The 25085-nt window shown below is 36.2% G+C and overlaps 1 protein-coding gene across 1 annotated transcript in view; it reads right to left on the bottom strand.

Moving 5' to 3' along the window:
• Positions 1-25085, bottom strand: part of LOC148840313 (uncharacterized) — a 93953-nt gene that overhangs the window by 14672 nt on the left and 54196 nt on the right. The window contains exons 16-30 of the mRNA XM_088935007.1: positions 23904-23930; positions 21459-21506; positions 21112-21159; positions 20770-20817; positions 18956-19003; positions 17669-17716; positions 17179-17226; positions 12276-12302; positions 10890-10928; positions 10130-10168; positions 9008-9034; positions 8090-8125; positions 2565-2627; positions 2389-2436; positions 651-677 (exon numbers count right to left, since the gene is read on the bottom strand). Of these exons, the coding sequence (XP_088791133.1) occupies positions 651-677; positions 2389-2436; positions 2565-2627; positions 8090-8125; positions 9008-9034; positions 10130-10168; positions 10890-10928; positions 12276-12302; positions 17179-17226; positions 17669-17716; positions 18956-19003; positions 20770-20817; positions 21112-21159; positions 21459-21506; positions 23904-23930 (621 nt within the window). The remainder of the gene's footprint in view (positions 1-650; positions 678-2388; positions 2437-2564; positions 2628-8089; positions 8126-9007; positions 9035-10129; positions 10169-10889; positions 10929-12275; positions 12303-17178; positions 17227-17668; positions 17717-18955; positions 19004-20769; positions 20818-21111; positions 21160-21458; positions 21507-23903; positions 23931-25085) is intronic.

The following is a 25085-nucleotide window of genomic DNA, read 5'->3' as shown; positions in this document are numbered from 1 at the left end:
ACATGTCTGCATTGAATGTATTATGACATTGTTTGGATGCCCTGTTATACAATAAAGTTAATTTAATACATATTTAGACAGTATTATTCCTGTAAACCAGGTTCCAATGACCCCTAGTCAGCTGTTTTTTAGACAAATATTTTGTCAAATATGCAACTTTTTAAAATCCATACACAAGAAGGCCTTGTAGTACAATGACCTCTTCTGCAACTGTTAGCTATTAGCTTCACAATAGCAGATTAAAATATAAAGTTGATAGTGTTTGAAGCAAAGAAAAATACATAGTAAGCTAAAACAAAGCAAAAAACATGCTTAGCATCAAACAATGTGTTGTTTTTTTTCTACATATATTCAATATATAACAACGTCTGTACATTGATTATAATTAAAAGTACGATCATCTCAACTATTCAAAATTACTTTTAAAGTACTGTACTTTAAAACTGTACTTAATGTTTAGAAGTCTTGTCTGTCTGCATGAGACTGGGCACTTTAGACCAGCCTTTATCAAAAGAACAACGATTAGGATTTTATAGGCGATACTGATGTAAAACAAAATAAATAGCAAAAGGCAAATAACATTTCAGAAAGTTTGAGACCTACAGTTTCCTCTCTAAGAAGTCCGCAATTAATAAATGTAAAAGAAATACCTGTCTCTGGAGCTTCTACTAGGTGCTCTTCATAAACATGGAACGAGGAAAATGTAAATATTATATTTTTGAGTGGTTTAAATCAGCAATGTCTTTTCCAGACTTTTATCAATTACTAATTATTTGTAATCATCTAACTCACTTTGATGCATAACAATTGCGAAATAACATGTCCCATGAAATACTATGTAACAATTCAGAAGATACAGACAAACCCCAAGAATGTGATTTTGGAAGAGTGTTTATTGATACTGGGTTGAGGATTCAGGCCACAAGCACATGGAAGCTAGACTCCCCCTCCACCCCCAGGAGAACCAAATCTCTGGTGGCGGGATTGATCATGGTAACAGCGCGATAATCTGACGAATGATCTAGAGGCTCTCATTCAATATTGGTTTGGAGAAAATGGGTCTTGTTTACTTCTGAACTTTAATAATGTACTGCAATGAAAACACACAGAACAATATTGTAGTTTAGTCAAGTGAACCGTGTATTTTAACAATTCTATGAAACACTTTTGAAAAGCACAAATTCTCCATTTTTATTTTTATTCTGGGTTAAAGCATTTGAATTCTTATTCTAGTTTTCTGATGGACGACTCAGATCATCTCAAACAGCAGAATTTATTGAGGGGCAATAACACAGAGTTCAAACACAATGCAAAAAAAAACTGAAGAGCATTTTGTGCATTAAGAGTTAATTTTCTAAAGCATAATTGCAATCATTTTGAAGTTAGTTGCAAACAGTAAGTAAATGTAGGCAAAATTGTTAGAGTATTAAACATCAAGCAGCACATCAATGACTGTTAAAGAAATACAGAAACATAAAATAAACCTGTATAAATCTAAGCAGGGAAACCAAAAACTTTGCAACTAAGGGCACCTTTGCACAAACTCAAAATGAGAATATTATTCTAAATATGATAAATTACAATCCTACTTCAAATCTCTTTAGTTCTTCCCTCACACTACATGCATAATTAAAATCTCATTCCTGCACTTTACTGGTGATGAGGTGCACCAGAATGTCGTATGCCTTCACTTTTTGTCATGTAAAGGCACTCAGACAGACAAGACTGGGCTATTTCTGTTCTTTAAAACAATGCATTCCTTCAAGACGCATAGCATAACTCAAGCACGACATCTTGCTGTTTTTACTGTTTCAAGAAGAAATCAGAAGTGAGTGGCCAAAGTATTCTTCTACACAGTATATGTGGCAAAATAATCAGTACTAACTGGGCCATCATTAAGGCTAAGAAGAGACTCTCTTAGCACATCAAGACAACACACCACTAATGTCCTAAAAAGTAGACCAGCAAGGAAGATTCGTACCACTGTATATATTAGCATCTTTAAAATACCTAATATACAGTCACAGTGGTGATACTCCATTCTATATATAGAACTGGGCATGAGAAACAGGAAAGAAAAATGCTAGAAAAACAAAAGTGGATTTTTTTTGGTCTCAAACATAAAAAGTGGAAATCACTTGTTTCAATTGGTATTCAATTGCCATATGGTACAGTATGTGCTTTTGTTTCTGAAGTCATATTAATATAGATTGGGTATTGTATTACTTTACAGCTGATACTCTATTTCTACATGCATCACCAGTTTTATAGTGTTCCTTTTTGACCTTTAGTTTCTGCCAGGAAGTGATGACACACCATTAGTCACTATGGAGTTAGTTAGATGGGAGAGTAGAAATCAGAAGATTCAGGATGTGAGCAAACAGATACCTGATTTAGCAGAAGGTGTTTCTTTTTCCCGATTTATTGCTTCATGCTCTATACAACATTAAACATATTTTAACAAGATTAGTTTAAATTGATTCCCAAAACGCTATTTTTGCTGTTGATGACTGAATACTTGGACTGGGTACTAAAACAAATTACTGTCACTCTTTAGTACTTACGAGTTGAGGGAGCTTTTACTGGTGGGTGCTCTTTTGGTGGATGAAGGCTTTTGGTTGACTTGGCTAAAAAAAAAACACAACGTGAAAAAAATCCTCAAAAATCAGCGACAAATCAAGTCAAATTTACTTTTAGTTGCTTTACTTCTTTTAAATTCTGAACTAGATTCTTCAAAGCTAACTTGATTACTCCCTCTCATGTAATCCCATTGTTTATTGACATGACATTACTTATTTTATTATCTTTTGTGTGACTTTTGATGTTATCTATTATATTTAACAGGACAGTATCAGCTTCTTTAGATCTAATGGTATTTTTTACATTAGCCAATACTGAAGCACTTGGATCATCATGATTTACATTTTTTTAAAAAAATTGTACATTCTTGGTTTTATAATATTTATAATCAATATCAAAGAGGATAGTTCCCTCCTCTGGAAGTGTGTGTAATACTGAAGTGAGTGACAAACACAGATGCTTGTCTCTGCATTCATAAGGGAATTAGAATGGATGTCTGACCTGCAGTTCACCACTTAAGTAGCCCGTATTCTGTTACATAGTGATAAGACAGAATATCCAGAAATATATTACATTTATTCATCCGTATTAAAAATAAAATACAACTTAAATGTCTTGTTTGTTAAAAGAATTAGGAAGAAATGTGAATCCTGTTTCAAAGGTTTTGTGAAACACCTCCTTATATCCAGCTGCTTTAACTATACCAGAATGCAAGATGCCAAACTATCTCATGGTGTTGACAGTACTAAATGCTTAAGGTAAAGTCAAAATGAGATACAGTAACAGTTTCTTTAAGTGTATGTTTTCCTGTTTTCAGCTAAATTTTTCAAGATAACTCTCATCAATAAAATGTATCTTATACCCTTCAGATTTAAGTGTTGTAAACAGTTTATTTTTTATATTAACCAAAAGGTTTCCTACTGTATATTTCAAAGGGAGAAGCAGGGATTAGTAAAGTAGAGAAAAGAGCACCCGGACCGCACAGGGGAACCCAGGTGGCTGACTGGATTGGCTGACTCGGGAGCCTCCGGGGCATGAAAACACGAACACCCCTGCCTCGCATGGAGTCGCTTGGAGAGGCGCTGCCTCATGACCAGGCGCTGCCCTCAGGGGATAGAAAGGAGGAGATAGCCCCTTGACTCGCTGAGAGTTGCATGAGAGGCGCTGCCTCACGACTGGGATAAACCCTCAGGGGACCAAGGGAATGAGAATTAGTAAGTTAGAGTTCCCAAGAATAATGTGGGCGGGTGTCCACTCTGGCTCACACTTGACAACCTCCCCAGAAAGGGTCAAGGTGGCGTCAGCTTCACTTACCCCCCAAAGATGGACCCCAAACCAACACTTTCTCTCCCAACACCCGTTAGGGCAAAACGTGTGCCCATGTATAATTAAAACAAAGAAGAGAAAAGAACAGGAGAGGAAGGTGAAGAGGCTATGTGTGAGCCTGACTGCACAGTGGAGAGGAAAAAAACCCTACATACCAATTCAGGGGAAAACCTCTGGTGGCCCTGGCGTAACAGATGCCCCCCACTCTGGGCATACTAGCAATAGATAATGAGTAGCTGAAATGCCTGAGAGAGTGGTGTTGATGAAAAGGTGGACTGCAGAGGTGGACGACTGGCCTGTTTAAATAAGTTGAATATCCAGGATAGCTTGGGCAGTGGAGATGGCAGCTGAAGGAACGAGGAGACTAAACTGAGGGTTGAGACCAGCATTGTAGATTGAAACTCACAGCTGAGGAGAAAACATGTATCTGGGTAAAACGAGTATCCACATCGAAGTGGATCAGGCTAAAAGATCATAGAAAAATGAGAGACTGAGGTACAAGTCAGGTCACTCAATTCTGGAAAACGGAATACAGACAAACTAGTGGATTGTGGTTCTTAGAATCTGTGGCAGTCAAAAACATTGCATCCATAAGAGCATCCTTGAAGGGGTAAAATAGCCTTGTCTCGGGAAAAAGGCGGAGGATGTTGGAGGAGATAGGCTTCCTGGATGGAACTCTTCGGGGTGTTGTCTCTGGATTCCACAAAGTGAAAGATGGAATGAATGAAATGTAAGGTAGAACTGAATCCCAGAGGTAAGATCCTGCTGCACTTGGAAAACAGCGAGAACAGCGAGGTTAAAAAGGAAATAAAGGTGGGCGGTGGAATGGGGGGAAGGGAGAGCATGCAGTCCTGGCAGAAGAGTAGGCTGTGTGGGCAGATGGGGTACAGCATGTAGTAACATGTCCATTGAAGCTGGGTGAAGAGCTGAGACGGGCATGAGGATGAGAGATTTGGGTAACTGAGAATGGTAAAAAGCGTTGGTTGAGCATTGGAAAGGCCAGGGAGGTGATCCTCGCTAGAGCTGAAGGAAGTCCAGGTGAGATGGTGAAGGAAACTTGAAACTAGGGGAAGAGGATCTTCCTTTATCGGTAATGGAAGTAGTGGATTTCAGAAATCAGAAATAAGATTGATCACTGGTCCTGAGGTGTCACAGACATGGATGGCAGCAACAATAGGGTAGAGCTCTAGAAGGGCTGACGATTATACAAGGAGAGAGAAAAAAAACCCCACTGAGCATTGCATATTACTGAAAGACTGACAGAAGCACTAGAGAAAAGGGGGAGGTCATGCAGAGTAGAACACCAATTCTTGTAGAAGAGAGAGGCAATTCTGAAGATGGAGTAGAGGTCCACAGTCTAATATCCTTCTGGGCGTCAGCTGATATAGTTAATTGGGCATTTAGAGACGATGGTTGTAGAAAGTGAGATGGGACAAAGATTTGCGGTATAAAGGTATAATGCGGATATGAATATGAATTTGCAAGAGCTCAGAGAAGCAGTTGTTGACAGACAGGTCTGGCATGCTTAAGTCCATGAGGTCACGAAGAGTCGGACACAACTAAATGACTAAACACATAATGTGGATAATTTTAATGCGCCGTCTAGGATAGCAAGTCACATAAGCAATAATTTCAAAATCTGAAATGAAAAGAGAGATAGCTGTCGGGAGGAAGGTGCAAATTTAACCGTAACTAAAGCAGGGTAGTAGCCACAGGTGGGCCTGGATGGGTCCAGGCCCACCCTGATGGATCCTAGGCCTACCCAATCAGTCAAAAGTATTTTTGACAAAAAAGATTTTTTTCCTTGTTTGCGTTACGTGATTTGCTTTTTAATGTTACGTGTTTGATTTTTTCATCATATGTTATTTGCTATTGGCTCGCTGTATCTTTTGTGACCAATAAGAAAATTATTTAAATGCAGTGGGAAGGTGCATGTGTAGCCACAGATTAAGTTCGAAGAGGTTCTACAATTTCTCCTGTAAACAAATCACAAGTTTTGGAATGCATGAATAACATTAAGGCAGTATTGACGGATAGATGCGAGTATGCATTTTACAGATAACTATTCATATCGCCTCTAAATCCCCCGCAGTATTTTTAATTGAACACCATTTACAGAGCTAAAATATATCACAAGTATGTATTTGATGCTTTTATTAGCAGACCATTCTTGCAATTAAAGGTACGATGAATTGGTTAGCACTGTAATGCGACTATACCAATTCAGTGTTAAGTCTTGTGGGAAGTAAGTTACGAATGTCCAAATTAGGTGTCTTCTGGCATTGAAAATAGAATACTAATTTTGTGGGTTTCATACAAGTTAAAAGCATCATGAAGGATCAAACAAGATCTTCAGAATTTAATATTTTAATACCTTCACAGTTTTTATTCTCATGGTACCTTAGTTGATATTACCCTTGGGGCGATGCATTTACTCCAACCTCTGAAACCCATACATGCGTGCACGTTCTTCTGGTATGTTATGCTAAAGTCCACTGAATAGTTAAAGGCAAGGTAAACCCTGCATGACATTTTAAATATAATATTTCGGACAGATTTTGAATCTTCCGTTTTTCGGTGTTTTCATTGTGTTTTGCAATAAAATATTAACTTCAGAGTAACTTGTAAAACAACTAAACAATCTAAAGCAGGCATATGAAATACTTAGAACTGTTACAAGCAACAAGTGAAAATGAGCTCTTGCAGCTATTGTTTAGCTAAAGACAATATGAGAGACCTTTGCAAACTAGCTGTCATTTGAATGGGAACTTGCCAACTCTCTAAGTGACGAGATTATCACCATATTCAATTCCATGCCCCGGCAACTGAGTCTGGTCTAAAGACCAAAACTTCACCACAGAGGTAGGCACTGATTGTTTTTGTGTGTGTCCACCGGCATAGTAGTGTTGCGCTGATGAGGTAATTGTTGCCACACAACCTGTGTGTGTGTGAGAGAGACACTTAAGTCGTGGATCCTACCATTTAGAGCGACTGGAGATCTCCAAATTGCACTACTCAGTAATTGTTCTCAGAACCATCTAGTATGAGAGAAACTGAATTGACATCTTTACCCTCAAGGATCTGGCGGCGAAAATGAGGGTGGCCTGAGAGCAGCATAGAGTCTGAGGCTTTAGCTGTACTGAAGGTGGAGAAGAGGAAAAAAGACTGAAGATGGGCAGGGCTGAAGGAGGCAGAGCTGAATGAAAGGAATTTTCAAGCTTGAGCAGACGGGAGTTAATATCGGCTACAGAGCTAGAAAGTGGTTCGAGAGCTTGAGAAAGCTGTTGGGAAATCTGCAGGGAAAGAGAATCTGCTAGAGAGCTGGGTAGCTGTGGAGGAGGAAGAGGCAGGACTGGAGAGTTGAGAGGAGGAGGAGGGGCTGTCTGATTTGCAGAGGGCGGAGCTGCAGGTACTGCTGGAGAGAGAAGGATGGAGGACTAGAAGAGCTGAAACGGAGTCGCATAAAAGTAGAAAAAAGGGGGCTAAATTGTCAGAGTGAGGTGGAATGGGAATACATCTGTTGAGCAGTGATTTGAGGAGCCTTGGAAGAGGCCAGTTCTTGTAAAAGAGACGAGTCGGAGTTTCCGATGTGGTGCGGCGGCATTTTGAACGGTATAATGTGAGAGGCTGCAGAAGCATCGGCGACAGGGGAGAGAGGTGGGTTAGGTGGAAAATTGGAAGGTCGAGATCGCAAAACAGTGGAAATCGAACGGCGTGGAGACTCTTCAAGATGCTGGAGGAGAGGAAGGTGGTCTGGAGATGATGGCGAATTAGGCCTGTGAGCCATAATAGGTCTAGCGCTCAGAATTCAAGTAAGGTGAATTAAAAAACTCTAGACGTGTGTGTTAGCAGGGTTAGGGTTTAAATAGAAAAGAGATATTTGAATGATAGAGGAAGGGGTGGTGCACCCCCCGCTTCTCCCTTAGAATCACCTTTGGGTTTCCATTAAAAAACAGAAAATCTTTACAGTTTTTTACATCCTAAGAAGCCCACATTAAATACTTTAGATTAAGTCTTAAAATGTATTTAAAATAACACAGAAAGATTTTCAAGCCAAAATGCTTTAAACTAACTCTACAAACTTATGACCCTTAGTGAAAATATGTGGGATAAAAATATCTTTTGAAATTTCTCACACATTGTAGATCATTGTACAGTAAAGTCGTTTCCTCACATACAGTACCTTCAGCAGTGTGTACGATTTCCTTGGCCTTTTCTTCTGCATATTGAAAAATAAAATGGAAAAATACATTAAGGTATTAAAATACAATAATATAAACAGGGACTTTCTAAAGACTTTTCTTTTACTGCTGCCTTTGTAATGAGTAGATTATGGTATTAGTATGTAAAGAGTACTTAATTATATAAAATTGTCCCAAATGTTTTTGAGTTATCATGCTATTTCTTTGCACTAAATTTGAAGGGGGTAACAAAATTATGTTTTAGTTTAAATTTATGAGTTTGTAGAACATGATAGTCTGTGACATGTATATTTTCAGTGTAATTGCATGGTGTCTGCCAACAAAAAAAAACATTATAAAAACCAACAAACATCTGAGGAAATGTAGGAGGAAGCTTCAAGGAGAGTCATGTGCATGGGACAGTCTTCAAAGGCACATTGATTTAAATAAAGACAGAAATAGAAATCTCTGTGGCAAGGAAAATAATGTAAGACAGCTCTTCAGTTAGTTTCCAGAGTAGGGTTGTGTCACTGGCAACCTAGAAAAAGCTCCAAGGCACAGCTTTGTCTTTTTAAAATGACTTTTTTTGTTGGGGCTGCGTATTTGTCAACAGTTATACTTATGTATGGAGCAGCCAGAGGAGAGCACTATCAGCCATTAAGCAAAAAAGCAGTTGCTAGTGGGATATTTACTGAATTAAATATCACACAGTATACACAGGAATAAAGGTTTTACTATTTATCTGAATAAAAAAATGTTACCTTTATGTATAAGAATATTTTATTCCTAAAAGTCAAGACATGTAAAGCTGTTGTTCTTGTTAATATCAGCCACTATTTACTTCAGTGCTTCATACTGTATAAGGCTTTCCGCAAAGCAAGAATAGCACATTCACCACACATATACTGTACTGTACATACTTGTGACTTTGCCTTTGGCTTTCTTGACTAGAAGGAAAACACATGAAATGTCCTTGAAATAATCACAGCTACATTTTTTATTTTAAAATTTGCTAGAAATGGAAAACTGTATAAAACAAAAGATATAAATGTATAAAAACCTTTTCATGTCTAGCAAGAGCAGTTCTGAGTCATTTGAATGGAGCTTATAGGGAGGTCATGTGTATACTGTAGGCTTGATAATTACCATGATGTGCATACAGGGAGTACAAAGGTAAATAAGTGGAAATGGCATGGCAGTGCATTTAAAACTGAGAACAGAAAAATAAAATGAGGATTGTGGGGGACTGGAACATATTACCCATGTGGTTGAAGTCAGTATTTTTGGCTGCCTTCAAAAACATGGGTGGATGAGATCCTTGCTACTAACCACAACAGACTATATGTTTTTGGAAAATAAAGAACATTTTATAACCATCTGGGATATGAATAATCAGCCATAATCAAAGCTATTAGAGGATGCAGGTCTTGTCAATGAGTAGGTCACATCTCGTCTCACTGGCTCAGCTGACATGGAACAAGCCCGTCTCTCTTACTCTTATACTTGAACAATCAACCATCTGGTCACAGAACTCTTTTATTTTAAATACTTCAGTGTTATATACAGTAGTATAGTTAAACCTGTACATGCAAACTCTTCACAGAAGGCGACCCAATCCGGAAATTAATTCCATATCCCAAAAGCTGATAAGATGCCGGCCGATCATATCATCCACTATATACGTATATAGTGAATATAAAGCCTCATATGTCGTAACGGGGATCTACGCACATAAAACAACCAGCTGATAACTGTTTAAAGTTCAGGGAGCTTTATTTAGAAGTTTTGTCACACCCTCATTAGTAAAAGATTGTAAAAGCTAGTTACCAACCACCACAATCACTGTGGATCCCCTTTTTATACAAACAGACATACTCGCACATCTATGTATATAATGCACAACCCAACCTTTATTCAATAATTTAATCTGTGACTAACATCCACCAGGTGAAACGTATTTTCAAGTGTTAGAGGCCCCATTTAGGAGTCTCCTGTGGCAGATGCGTGGTTATTGCAGTCTCTCCAAAGGAAATTTGTCCTACCTTGCTTAGCTGGTTTTTCAACTTTTGCAGCCTTTGACTCTGTTGGGGAGAATAATGTTAAGTAAAATAACTGACACAATTAATTACAGTTAGAGCCGTTAACGAGTGAACACTTTACGTGGGCAATGTACAAGCAGAATAGAAAGTCATACTAATGTTAGGGGTTCAAACCACCTTGGACATTATAATATAATAAAGAAGGTCTACTTTTCTGTAAATGCTGGTAAGCAGCCACTTTCACACCTACAGTAATCAGCTAGTTTTGGTGAACAAGTGATAACCAGGGGCCCAGGGCTAGGTGTTCTTTTACTTTGATACAGTACGCTCTTTGATGGTGGATGTATTACTCACACTGTTACAATTAAAAAGCACACTTAACCTTGCGGCTTATGTTTGGGGTGTGTTTCCAGTGACAACACCTGTGGTGAGCTAACATTGCGGCATCACAGTGTGTATATTATATATACTGTAGTGCTTACTGTATGTACTGTCCAGTATATACCAGATATCAAGTTTCATTACACACTGTTGGTACTTTGGCTTGATATGACATGGAATAGTTTAAACCCAGTTTTAATTACTGAGCCACAGCTAAGACATCAGAACATATATTGTACATTGTACTCACTGCTGATTTGATTTGATCTTTTAGAACATAAAGGGAGATGTTACCATGAAATTCTGAAAGTACATTATGAAAAGCAAAAGAAAACATAGATAAATAAAATAAAATAAGATACGCAGGTGTAGTTTGTCCTACCTTGCTTGGCTGGTTTTTCAACTTTCACAGCCTCTGACTCTGTAAGGGAGAACAATGGTAAGTAACACAACTCACATCATTTATTGCTGTTTGAACTGTTAGCATGAATGCTTTCCATGAGCATGCACAGTATAGTCATACTTAAGTTATGGCTTCTTCTGCTAAAAACAAACCAGACACAAAGGGTTATATTTTAATTATCGTTCAGAAAACATTGTCTCATGCAGTTGTTATTGTGGCAACAATCTTGAAATTGTAGGTTTAAAAAGAGAAAATGTCATTATAATAAAAACTGAATTATAATAAGATTACTATTAACCAGTGAACCAAGGATAATCAGTAACCACTGTAAATACATTACAAATGCCCTTAACATTTAGTTAATGACTCTCTGAAATCTTGTGCACAGAATTCCATAAGCAATTTGAAGCTTTGCTGTCTGGCTTAATGAACCCACAGTAATGTCTGCTCTTTCTAAAATAATTATTCTACATTTAGGATTGGAAGTGTCCACAGAGAAAAAGGTCTATCACAAAATAATGGACTAGTAAAATGATACATTTCACACATCATTGATATTTAAGGAGTAACTATACTTTACAGCTAGTGAATGACGAGAACCCTTTTAAACAGCTCCCAGGGTCTGCCCCCGTTCATGTGAGAATTCAGGTATTTGTACTTCACGTATGATACACATTTCTATTTCAGAGGTCCAACCTCCTTTTTCCAAACCTGACATTGATTTTGTCAGCAATAGGAAAATTGAAATGGAAGGATTGAGTGAAGGCACTATTAAAAAAATCAATATTGCAGTACCTAATGGTCATATTTCTAAATTAGAAACAGAAAAGGCTGGCAATTCATTTTCCAAAGATATTGTTTGTTCTTGTAAACAGTTACTGCAGTTTTTGTATTCTTGTGTTATATTTGTATTACTTGTTTTCAAAAGGATCCAATTAAATGAGTACAATAGCATTTATTCTCATTTTATGTTTCTTAGTTCTATTTAAAGCATGATTAGAATACATGTTAAGTTTGCTTTTTTCTTTTATACATTTTATTTTTATTTTGATATTTTCTGAATATTTTAATAAACCAATAATAATATTTTAATAAAGTGTTGAAACAAGCACACACTTTTTCAACCTCTTCATTATGACACACTGCATTGTTGTCATAATGTGCACATTTCATTCAATTTGTCTTTATAACTGATAGTCTGCTAGTGAAAAATAATACACACTGTACATACAGTATGATATGACATTAAACTTGTAACCATTTTTCCACAGTATATACAACCAGTTTCTCCCTTTCAAGCAGCATGCTAGTTTAAGCATTTTTCACAACATTGTTCAAGACAATTGTTACAGTATAAATACATACTTTTTTCTTTAGGTTTTTGAGGTTTTTCTGTATGAACAAACAAAGTAAATGCATAAACATACTGTAATGTGTATACCGTACATACAGCATCAAATACAGAAGAGTTGTCTATAATGTTATTAGCCTAACATAAAAGCTGGTCTAAGTGACAGTGTGGGAACAGGTAAAGGTTTGTTCCAAGAAAAGAGACACAGTGTTTTGGCTGTGGAGCCCTAATGAGGTTGCCACCTGAAGAAGTCTCCACAGCTGAAATGTTGTGTTTCTTTTCTTTTCCATTCAGCATGGAATAAACCTTTACTTGTTCCTGTGTAGCCTACGCATGCTGATGCAGCTCCCTACGTGAACTTCTTAAGTGGCAGTGTTGCAGCCAATTAAAGTGCATTTTGATTTGACTTAAACAGTCAAGTCACAATATCACATTCTGAAAACTAACTTTAATTTTCAGATAAATCATGAGGTTTGAACTCTGTCACATTCATGTTTAGAAATTTATTTTTCTCTTTGCGACACAATGTTTGATTATTTAGACTTTCCAGCATTTGATAAACCAAACCTGAAAAACAGAATATACTGTATAAGAGAATACTGTAAGTAGTAAAACAATCCAGGCCAAAAGCGACAACTTCCTAAGGAAAGGACTATATTGACCTTATGCCAGTGTGAGTAACATAACAACAAAACACAAAAGGAGAAATTGCTTTGTTATTTCTTGTCCATTAAGCATTTGACAGGCTATTGGAGTCTAAAAAACTCTAAAGAGATTCTGTTCCCAGAAAAGGGAGTCCTGGAAGGTTAGTTCATCGGTATGCTGGGGTTTGCATCATGTAATTGGAAGAATTGGCCGGCCTGTGTTTAGACTCATTATCATTGAGAAAAACAAACCCTTGAACCAACCAACTTTCCTGACTGAGTTGCATGAAAAATTAAATGACATGGTATCATTAAGATGTTTACTTTTCACTGTGAATCAGAGCAATGTAAGTAAATGTCAGAATCATTACCACCTAGGGAGATGACTGGGTGTTTCCAGACATTAATTGACTGATCGATCAAACTATCAGACATCATATCATGTCAATATACTGTAGCAATATAGGAAAGACTCCGTGTTACCAGAATGACTGAATTTTCCTAATAATGATTAATTTTTCAAATAATTCATCTCTTAAAACTATTTTTTTTCTGTTTATGGTAATCCATGTTAATTTAGCATCCTGCTGTGAGATTTCACTGGCTATTTCTTTATTCTAAGATGTATTTTTGCTGATCAACTAATTTTGTTTCTAAACGCATTTAAATTTAATCAGTTTAATTATGCACCATACACTGTACAGTATCAACACAGGCTTGTAACAGTCAACTTCTGCGTTGGACTCTTATATGATGGATTCATATTTTGGCATGTTTCTGCGCTACTCTGTGAAAAGCAATTGCATTTCTCTTCTGCATTGAGAGAAATTTCCAGCCAAGCCCTAGTGCAGAAGCTGGATGTGAAAGGCAAATGATTCGACATTTTCCATTCATATTCCATGTATGGCTGATTGCTAGAGTTGCTGTGCTGTGCCTGTAGTACAAACAGACTCATGAAAAGGTATTTTCCGCCCGTGAACCCTGTTTAACTTAAACCTTTATAGGAAGTTGCTGTAAAATATAATTGCAGTGGTTGCTGCAGTTTTCTCTAAGGATATATTAAATGAAAAGCTTTATGGTATGTTAATGATAATTTTAAAACATGAATTATATTTTAAAATATTGAACAAATTGTGAACAAAAAATAAATATAATATTTTATCCTCAAAGTACAGTAAGTGCCATCACAGCATAACTGGGGTTTTCTGGTATGTTGCCATACAGTAGATACAGTTTTTTTAACATCATGAATATCAGGGGATACTTGTAAGCAGTATCACTCACAACAAACACAGAAATCTAACCTGGTCTTGCTTTGTGCATATACAATTATGAAAACCTTTTAATATTTTTCAATTTCCAACATATATACAAGCATAATTGAATTTAAATTTACCTTTATATGTGTATTGATCTACTTTATATTACTGCTAGGTGTCTACTAGATGACATCTTTAACAAGACAACAAACTGTAATTGTAATAAGTAAAGGTTTATTCCATGCTGAGAAGAGAGGAAACACAATGTTTCTGCTGTGGAGCATTCTTCAGGTGTGTTTTTTTCAGCAAGGAATAAACCTTTACTTGTTGCTTTGCAGCCCAAAGATTATGGCGCAGCTTCCTACTTGTAATTGCAACAGTTGTAATTGTTATGCATTTGCAAAACAATGTTTTAAGAAATATATTTTAAATTACAATGCTTTGAAAGGTCATAATTCTGCAAATAAAGAACAAAAACAATCTAAATTTTCACCCCTACAGCTAGCTTAAAGGGGTATGAAATAACCCTTGTCTTTCTCTCCCGGCCCTTTTAAATATATTCAATCTTCTTACATTCTGTCAGTAAATTTAATAACAACCCAATATCCACGATAATCACAGTATATATTTTGTCTAGACTGGCATGGAGGGAAGGTAGTAAGACATCCTGGCTCATAGCTCTTGAATCCTGGGTGTCATGTCTGCCTGTTCTCCACTTAACCTTTTTTTACATACTGTAAGGTTCTCAGTGCCCTGCACCTGACAGGTGCCCCCCCAGGGTGTGTCCAGTGTTGTGCCCGTTGTCTGCTCGGTGAGGCTCTGGTTCACTGCGATCCTGTATGGGTCTAAATCAGGGTCCTGTCCTGTCCAGTGCTGGTCCTGGTGCCCCACACTGTTGGTTTTCACTCCATCCCACCTTCATTAGATCACTGAAGCCTCACTTGATCTTCAGTTGATCTTATTTGATCTAAGAAGTTGCTTCAATTGAATATTTGCATTTTGTTTCTAGTCAAGAATATGAGATTTTATTCTACTCACAAAATACGGCGGTTAAAAGCTCCAACATGAGAGATGGGAACAAACTGTTCAAGTTAATCTTATTATCAAGCCAATGGAGGGTCTGATTGTGTGACTTACTGTAACCTGGCTGGAACACAAACCAATGGGGGGTCACCAGGACTGGAATTGGAAACGTTGGGCTAAGTGGTGATTGACACAGGATGTCTGGGTGAATGTTTTGTCTAAAAGTGGCAACATCGTGGCAAGGTTGAAGGAATGCCAAGAGGAAGAAAGTAGATCAAATCATTTCAACCATTTTTTCGCCCAGCAGTGGAAAACAGGCCTACATTTCAGAATGTCTCTGGAACCCCAAACTCTTATGCCATATACTGGCATAAACCACACCCGATTCACATTACTACAGTAGAAGCATTATTAACCTTGAAATGTAATTCAGCTAAGCTTACATTTCATTGGCACTTTTCTACTTACAGTACATGCATAATATGCTCCTATGTTAGCAACCTAATACAGATTTTGTATTGCAATGTTAGAAATCTATCAGGTTTTGTTTCTTCCTGTTCAAACGTAATAAGCTCCACAGCATATGTATCATGGTGACAATATGTTTTTATACTTTGCTGTCAGATTTAGACTATGAAGCTGGTTAAATTCAAATTAGTAGGGAGGCTAGTTCTTCAAACATCTATTATAATTTAGAGACGGCTGTTTAGTAGAACTAAAGTTTTCTGCTACTGCTTCTTAAAAGTACTCAGTCTGGGTTTCATGCCCCCTGGCTGGAAAGCTGCTCCATATACCCGCAACTCTTAGTACAGAAGCATTTTCTGTTCTCTATTGTAAACTAATTCCCTATAAATGTGCTTGCTTTGCTACTGGTTGTGAAGCTGCTCCCTTGAACTCTATCTATACACCTGAGGAATGAGCACCTGAATCAGGCCTATCCCCTCTCCCCACTCCAATCCTTTTCTTATTTACCTGGTGGTGTAAGAGCACAGTATCAGTCTGTACTGCATCCAGGTTTCTTTATTCACCCCACAGCAAGTGCTGCCACCTTAACGATGACTCTAGTCAGGACAGCTTGTGGGCCTGGACTTTTTGTTCTTAAGCTCTAAAAGTACCTGTCCATGTTCAGTCTGCTTGTCCTGGTGAGGTTTGCACCAGCTTAACAAATTAAGATTTTTTTCTAACTTCTATCTCTATTCAGACAGGGAGAGAAGCTTGGGGTCAGAGCACAGGGTCAGCCATTTATACGGCACCCCTGGAGCAGTTGGAGTTAAGGACCTTGCTCAGGGGCCCAACGGATTAGGATTCCTCTGCCTGCCGCAGGATACGAACCGGCAACAGGCGCAGGTCCTTAGCCACAGAGCCACCGGACCGCACCACACCACCAACCTACAGTACAGTATATCATGGTTATGAATGTATTCTAATGCAGAGAAGTGCAGCATGCTACTGGCTGTTATTTGCAGAGTACTGTAGGATCTGTAGGGTGTTTCATCATAAGAACTGACAGCTTTCTTTGTATGACACCCTATAGCTGCATTTTCAGATTTTTCTAACACTTTTCTGACAAATATCATTAAGCTACAATCTGCAGTGTAATGAGTTCTGTATAAAATACTGCATATGGACAAAATGTCTGCAAGCAATTCTATAAAACTTCTAAATCTTCTCAGATTTTCATTTGGATAAGTTTTGTCATGAAGTCTAACTTCTACTAAACTATTTGCGCTCAAGCACTGCTTCATAAATGCACCACTTTCTCTTTGAAATGTGAAGTTTGGAAAAAACAGATGCTCTCATGGGAAACAGCAGTTGTGACATAGAAACATAAATATATGAGGTGATTCTTTATTCATCCGAGCCTGTCTGTTTCAGGTAAAACTAGAATATACTGTTTCCTGCAAACATATCATTGCTTTTCACTACTTGTCTGCCTATAAAGGTTAGTCACTGGGTAACTTTTACAAATCTTAGGCCTGCTTTCTTCTTACCTTTTTTCTCAGCAGAAGTTGCAGGTTTTGTCTTTTGTTTTTCTGACTCTGTTAAACCACACACAATATTCATATTGAAGCATTATAGTATATCATAGTAGTTCCAGTACATTGCAGGCATTTACAGTATCAAGGAGGGAGAGAAAAATATTTAATTCTAAAAATATTAAATAATGAGCCTGACATTGTATAATATAATTAAATATTATATATGCACATACTGTAAGTATTTACATATTGCACATTAAGTACAGTACATATCACATGATTTTATATATTCTTTTACAAAGATTTTGGCTGTGTGATGAAAACATGAGGGATTTATTTTATGTTTCTTTCTTCAGCGACATTCAATAAAGTCCTTATAGACCTTTTAAAACAACTATGATTTCATAATCTTCAGCTAATTATTTTGCTACCACATTTTATTGCAAATGTATTTATTTTTGCTCTCAGAAATATAAAGCATTAGTTGTGTCAGTTACTGTACCTTGATCTGTTCCTTTTGAGGGCTTGTCTTCCTTCTTTACCTCTGACACTGAAAGATGGAAAGGGTTTTATTCCAAGGACATGTGGCAGAGATTTGCAATGATGGTAAGATTAAACTATTTATGCTACACTCTGATGGCAAAAAAAAACAAAACAGGAGCCAGTTTTCCCTGACACCATTCTTTAATTAGTCCATTTATCGTACAGTACATGTACTAGCTTCAGTCTCTCAAGTACTGCCAAGAACATTTACTGCAGCATATTATTCAGCTAATTAAAATAGGTGCAGCAGGTATTACTTTTATTCTACTACACTAACTTAATAAATGTTATTGTTTTTGCCTTATTTTAACTTTTAGAGACCTTAATCTTGCTATTTTAAAAAAATCAATATTCCACATGTAATTATGCAAGAAAACTAACCAAAATATATCCAACTCCCAGACATTGGGAATATTAACTATTCATGTTAAAAAAAACAGGTCTTATATACTGTATATATCAAACTATGCATGTGCTCAAAAATATACAGTATTTTAAGAGCAACTGTTTCTACAAAAGTACAATCATTCCTTACAACGACGCCTTTCGGTGGATCTCTAAATCTAAATTCTGGCGAAAAGATGTTATATGGAATCAGACTGCTATAAAGCACAAGTATAGTTAAAGAAGAACTGCAACCCTATTATATTTTGAAGTTAGAAAAAATTGGCATCGATGAGTGCATGTGAAACCACATCACAAAACCAGGTATGTGAGCTCCATATTCTGCGATTCAGATTGAGGCAACAAAACGTCTGCAGAGGTGAAGTTCCCCTACATTGTAAGCAAGCAGGCTTGTGAATATATCTCTTTTAATCTTATAGAAATATTGCTCTTGATTTCGAGGCGATTTTGCTGACAAATACAACTTACCTTGTTGCCTTCACATGTAGATCATATACAGTAGGAACGTTTCTACGATGAAAAGGCTGCTGCAAAACCTGTACTTTTTCTCCAGTACGTCACATTACGGAGACTAGTGAGCAGGAAGGGCTGTATAGTACTTTCACAAAGTTCGCGATTTTGTGCTTAATTCGGAATTTGTAAAATTTTGTGATACCATCAATTAATTTATTTTACCACCGATATTTGATATCAGGTCTGAGAAATTAAATGCTTTAAATACACGTTACATGTAGTGATCTTGTCTTTTGTAACAGTGAATGTAGTAATCTGCTGTAATTTAGAACTAATCTGAAATTATTAGAAATGACAAATAAAGACCGGCAACTCTTAGAAACAGTACCTTTCTTCAGAGGGGGTGTTCTGGCTTTTTCTTTGGCAACTTCTGATTCTGAAAAAAATATAATGCACTTACAGTATAAGCTCATTCATAAACACTTTTCTGTGAAACTGCTTTGCATGCTCATACGAAAGAATCATCATCACATTGTCGTAACAGAGTAGACAGTTTTTTTAAATTCAAACTAATTAAGAAAACATGGAAATAGATTTGTTACACTGTGTGTTACAGTGTCAACAACATTATATTTTCAGTGACTTATATGTCTAAATCAAACAATTAATATATGCATTATAGATAAACTTTTAGACTTCATATAAACAGTTATGTATTGAACATGAATCTGGAAACTGGAAAACTGGGTAGAAATGTGTAAAATTGTATCAGGTTGAAAACTCTTCATTTTCTGCTGCCTATTTCCATTTTTCATTTGCTTATCGTTCCCTCAGCAAAGAGTTTTGTGCGGCTGCACATCCACAGAGACCAGGCTGCAGTAATGTATGTACAGTGCGGCGATAATTGCTGCCAAAGGTGCTTCCACCAAAGACTGACTCTGAGCACTGATGCAAAGAACTTATTTTAGTTCTTTTTCTGGTTTTGCTGATGTTTAACTTTGGCCAGTTTGAACATCCAAGTTTTGATTGAAATATTCTGTTTAAATATTTCGGATACACAATGTTTAATTCAAGAAAATGGGAAATTATGAGGGGGGTGGGAGAATACTTTTGCAGGGCTTTATATATTGTATCTGCCGGGGTTAATACACATCTTCATTTCAATGAGCAACCATGAACCAACAGGGCACCATTGGAATGGGACGAATATGTCTGCAAGAAACCTTGATTCCAGTCATTGCAACAAAGTCATCTTAAGGTTTCTTCTCGATGGTCATCTATCACATAAATAGAGAATATACCCTGTAGCTCTAAACATCACTTCTGGAGAATTGCAGATTCTGCCTCAGCCACTTCTGTTATCAATATCCTTTGTTCAAGTACAGTATCCTCATTACATTCTCCACACTGCAGTGTGCCTACAGAATACATTGATCCTTCTTGTGTGGGTGTGGCACTTTGTATTTAATGGTATGAGTGGCATCATGGTGCACCATATTATATCTTCTATAGTTTATTCATATTTGTTTTTATGGTATTCTATCAATCAGCATATAAACAGCAGAAACACAATAGTAGGAAACTTGTTAAAACTACATTAATTGCTGAATTTGAATCTTTTGTTTTCTAATTTTTTATTTCTTCACTGTTATTCTACAATTTTTTTTCTGTACCTGTCTCTGATTTGGGGCAAATTGTTTAATAACCTCAACCAGATACAGTACATTCAGCACTTATTGGCTTCTTGCATTATTAGTTTAACAAAAGAACACATTTTACCATTTTGACACATTGACATATGCATTTATATCTGGGGAATTAATTTCATGCAGCAGACATGTGGGTCTGTGAATCAAATCTACTAGAAAGACACAATTACCATTATTATAAGCATTTAGCTCAACGTATTGTTCAGATATACTGCAGCCCATACAGCAGTTGAGCTTTTGAAAATGCACAGATATTATGTCATACAGATTCCCAGAAGACGGTTTTCTCATTGTAATTGAGTAACAAAAATATACTGTAGATTGAAAAGCATAGAATTAAAAGCTGGGAAATGTCTTATTACAATCCGTGAGGTGTTTTATGTGGATTTCCTCTGTGTTCAAAGGTTTCTTGTGGTTCAGAATGTGTCTTATACGGTATCATACAGTATATTCTTTTATCAAAGTATTTTCAGGAAGAAGCCACACCCACTACCTTTCTTTGGAGGAGACGGTCTGGGCTTTTCTTTGGCAACCTCTGTTCCTGTCAAACACAAAGCCGAAATGTATTCATTTTTAAGTGCTTCGGTCAAAGTTTCAGTTTAAATTGCTATGAAAATATAAAATATTCCCATTATTTAAAAATTTAGAAACTCTTATAACATTGCAAAAGACGAAGGAAATGAAATTCGGACATATTTAGAACACTTCCAGTCATTTATAGATTGACCAAAATCCTATTCCATGCACCAGTGTTTTGACACCAGTTCAGAATAATGTTAGAAATCACAATTTCATTATATATAAAATACTTTTGGGATAATATAGAAAAAAATACCTTTCTTTGGAGTAAGTGTTATAGCTTTTTCTTTGGCAACTACTGGTTCTGTAAAATAGATAATATTCTCATAAATATGACATTCTTTGGCTCTTTTAGTAACACTTGCAGTTTATTTTCTAAAGCAATCATGTCATTTTAAATTACCATGCTATTCCTAAAGATAAAGTAAGATAAAGTATTTTTTTACATTCAAGCAAATTTAGAAAACCTAGTGACAGAAAATAATCAATTTATATTTCAATTAAATTAGATTTTAGTTAAATAATCTTTATGTGATAAAACAAGCTTTCAAAATATTCATTAAATCAGTAAAAAACTATACAGAACAACTGAAAAGACAGTACCGTGCTTTAGAGTGGGAGGCCTGGCCTTTTCTTTGGAAATATCTGTTTCTGTAAATTTTAAACAATATTATTTTTTAACTCAGAAGCCTTCACTTTCTTTACTCACATCTACAGATTAAGCACTACAAACATTTGTTTATGTCTCTGCTATAGATGTCTCTAATTATCCTGTCTTCTAGAATTACTGTAAATACATTTGTAAAATAACTTTAACAAAAATCTATTAATAGAGACCAAAAAGGATTGAGTGATGGATTGACAAAAAGCCAGAAAGATTTATTGCTTTGTTTTCTTTTGTTATAAAAGTACAGTGCTTAACAGTTTTTAGTAGTTAAATAAACATGTCATAGATGACAGAACATTACTGGTATATGATATTTCTAATGTTTTTGATATTTTAAATGGATGATTAATATACTGTATTACTGTATTTAACTATAAAACGCGTATTGTACTGCAATGTACTGCACCTAAAGCTGTCTTACAATTTCAAGCAAACAATGTGAAAGGTTTAAAGATTCTGCCGTCAACAGTCAAACCCATGCAGAAAATATAGCTCTATATACAGTACAATAATATAATGCAGTATCTATATTACTTGCACTCATTAGTACATACATGTAAGTTTTAAATATACTGTATACTGTATATATTATATAGAATACCTGTTTTAAGCATTTTTATTAGTTGCACCTGGAAAACCTTTTTTTAGAAACATAATGTGTATTAAAATGACTCATTGATTGATTGTTTCATTCATTTGCTTATTGGTTTGCCCTCAATATTGTGTTTTAACAAACCTGAACCAGCTGGGTCTTTAATTGATTTATTGTGCTTTGTTTGATGCACAATCACTGAATAACACTCTCTGCAGAAAGTAAGGAAAAGGTGATACAGTACCTTCTGTTCAGTGGTTTTAATAATAATAATAATAATAATAATAATAATTGCTTACACTTATATAGCGCTTTTCTGGACACTCCACTCAAAGCGCTCTACAGGTGATGGAGACTCCCCTCCACCACCACCAATGTGCAGCCCCACCTGGATGATGCGACGGCAGCCATAGTGCGCCAGAACACTCACCACACAGCAGCTATCAGTGGGGAGGAGAGCAGAGTAATGTAGCCAATTCATAGATGGGGATTATTAGGAGGCCATGATTGGTAAGGGCCAATGGGAAATTTGGCCAGGACGCCGGGGTTACACCCCTACGTTTTAAGGTTTGTTTAAACCTGTTCATTCATTCTTGAGAAGATATTGTCCACGACTGATGAGGGAACCTGGGCTTTATAATTCTGAAACAGCTTTCATGTGGCTTTTACATTCTGCAAGGGCTTCTGTGCCATTAAAGCAAACAGTAGTGAGCCAGTTTAAAAACCGACTGCCTGATCACTGAGGCTGTCTACCTAAATATTCTTTTTCCCTCATATCAAATCCAAATTTCTTTAACCAGCATGTCTGACAAACCCACTTAAGCTTTTCACAGAGCACAATTCTTAATGTTTTTTTATGTTTAAACTTTATAATGTCAATTTACACAAATGGGCAACCCTTTAAACTGAAATCTATGGAATTAGTAAAGTGAAATACACAATTGTTTAACAAGCGGGGACATTATCCATAAAAGTAATTTAATTTTGTTCAAGGATTGACTAATAAACCTTGACTAAATTGTGCAGGAGGACCTTTTTTTCTTGCTCTTAGCTAAATTAGGCTGGAGTGAGACTCCACATCTTTTTGCTACTGTAAATCTGAAGTAAGGGGTCTGAAGGGGTTTGTGCCCCTCTGAAACCAAGACAATCCAAACAAGAGATAAGGGTGGTTTGTTTTTACTTATCCTCTTTTATATCTGAAAGGGAACAGAACACTTTTATTTACTCAATTTAATCTTTGCTGTCTGCCCTGTCTTTCTCACACCTGAAGAAGGCTTCACAGCTGAAACGTGTTTTCTCTCATCTCTTTTCAGCATGGAATAAACCTTTTACTTGTTCCTTTGCAGACTATGCCTGCTGACGCAGCTACCCACTTGTATTTTCCTATTTCTTAAGAAATTAATTAATTAAGCCAACTGAGAGATGTATTTAATGGCTGCATATTAATGTTTGACACTGTGAAATTAATTTTGTCCTTATAGCTACTATAAATGTATAACTGCTTTCCATCAATGAACAAACCTGCATGCCATACTGTATATTAAGTCTGTGCAAAAAGGATGTAAATAAATGAAATATGTGAATGTCAGCCAAGACATTGCATTATATTTCACCATATTTAGAATTCTTGTTAGTAATTAATACCTTCTTTATAAATAATTTGAAAAAAAAATTGTGCATAGCTTTCGCATAGCTTAAAGGAAACTTTAGCCAAGCATTAAAGCTCATAAAATAGTAAGCATTTCTAAACTGACATTCAAAAATAATTTTGCAACTTTATGAAACATACTTTTTCTTTTAGTTTGTTCTTTTTTCACTGTAGAACAAAGAAATAGCAAAAATCAGTATGTTCACCATTTCATTCTACAAGCAATAACCAAGGAGAAACTTAACATAGAAAATAAGAGACATTTCTTTAAAAATAACTGCATTAATAAAGTCCCTTCATCACTTCTAACTGTATTTGTCCTTCATATAAATACTGTACATTCAAAGGATTATATGATAAGAGGCATTAGAAATTATGCAAAAATGTGAATTTTGATATCGATTAATTGGTTGTAAAACATAAATAAATTAGATGTAAAACAGATAAAATATCCATTAGCCCTCAATAAAACTGTACAAATATTGATTTAGATTCCAATTAGAAATTGACAATAAATGCGAATAATTTCATACATTCAAACATTATCTACACATTTCTGCAACAGACTTCATCAATCAGCATTTTATTAAATGGATCATGGAACAAAGTACATTTGAGACATCCTCTTTTGTGGACTGTGGTTTCTTACTGATACTCAAAGAGTTTTCTTTTGCAAAACTCAGAATGTTAGAATAAACAGCCCTAATCTTGGCCTCCCGATGAACTTTTTTATCACCTTAATTTTTATCTGAAAATATGTTTTTGAATGTTGAAAACCAGATTAGCATCTCCATGGTCAAGACTTGTTTTCTGATACACTTATCAGATCCACTTCATCTGGTTCCTCAGGAGGTCAGGATGTGGAGTAACTTTGGCCAAGATTAAAACGAACCCTTTATACTGTATGCCAGCCACTTTAAGAAGCTCTTGGTACATTTTTGTTTGCCAGTGTCTTTATTCTTTTACTTAAGTGAAAAGCACCATCAAGTACTGTGTTTGCAAATTGTGTTTGTTGAGAGGGTCAAACTGCATGTGCAAGATACATCTGCTAAGATGGGATCTCTGTCTTATACATTCATAGAGAGTATGAAGTGATTTAAATGTTATTTCATCTGGTATTTAATACAAATTAAGAAAGAAAAGACCGTCGGAAATGTAGGCTGTAGGCTGTAAAATGATCCCAAAGTTCCATCATACTACAATTCTCTATGATTTCAAAATATATTAGAACAAGCTGTGAAAAACGTGAACTCCTGCTGGGGCTCTTTCGTGTCTTGTACATTGCTCATTGCTGTTGTTCAGAGGTGCAGTAGATGTCCTGCC

This window comes from Atractosteus spatula, chromosome 2 (genome assembly GCF_055471065.1).
Source record: "Atractosteus spatula isolate fAtrSpa1 chromosome 2, fAtrSpa1.hap1, whole genome shotgun sequence".
Taxonomy (NCBI): Eukaryota; Metazoa; Chordata; class Actinopteri; order Semionotiformes; family Lepisosteidae; genus Atractosteus; species Atractosteus spatula.
This window is presented reverse-complemented; position numbering and strand designations above follow the sequence as displayed.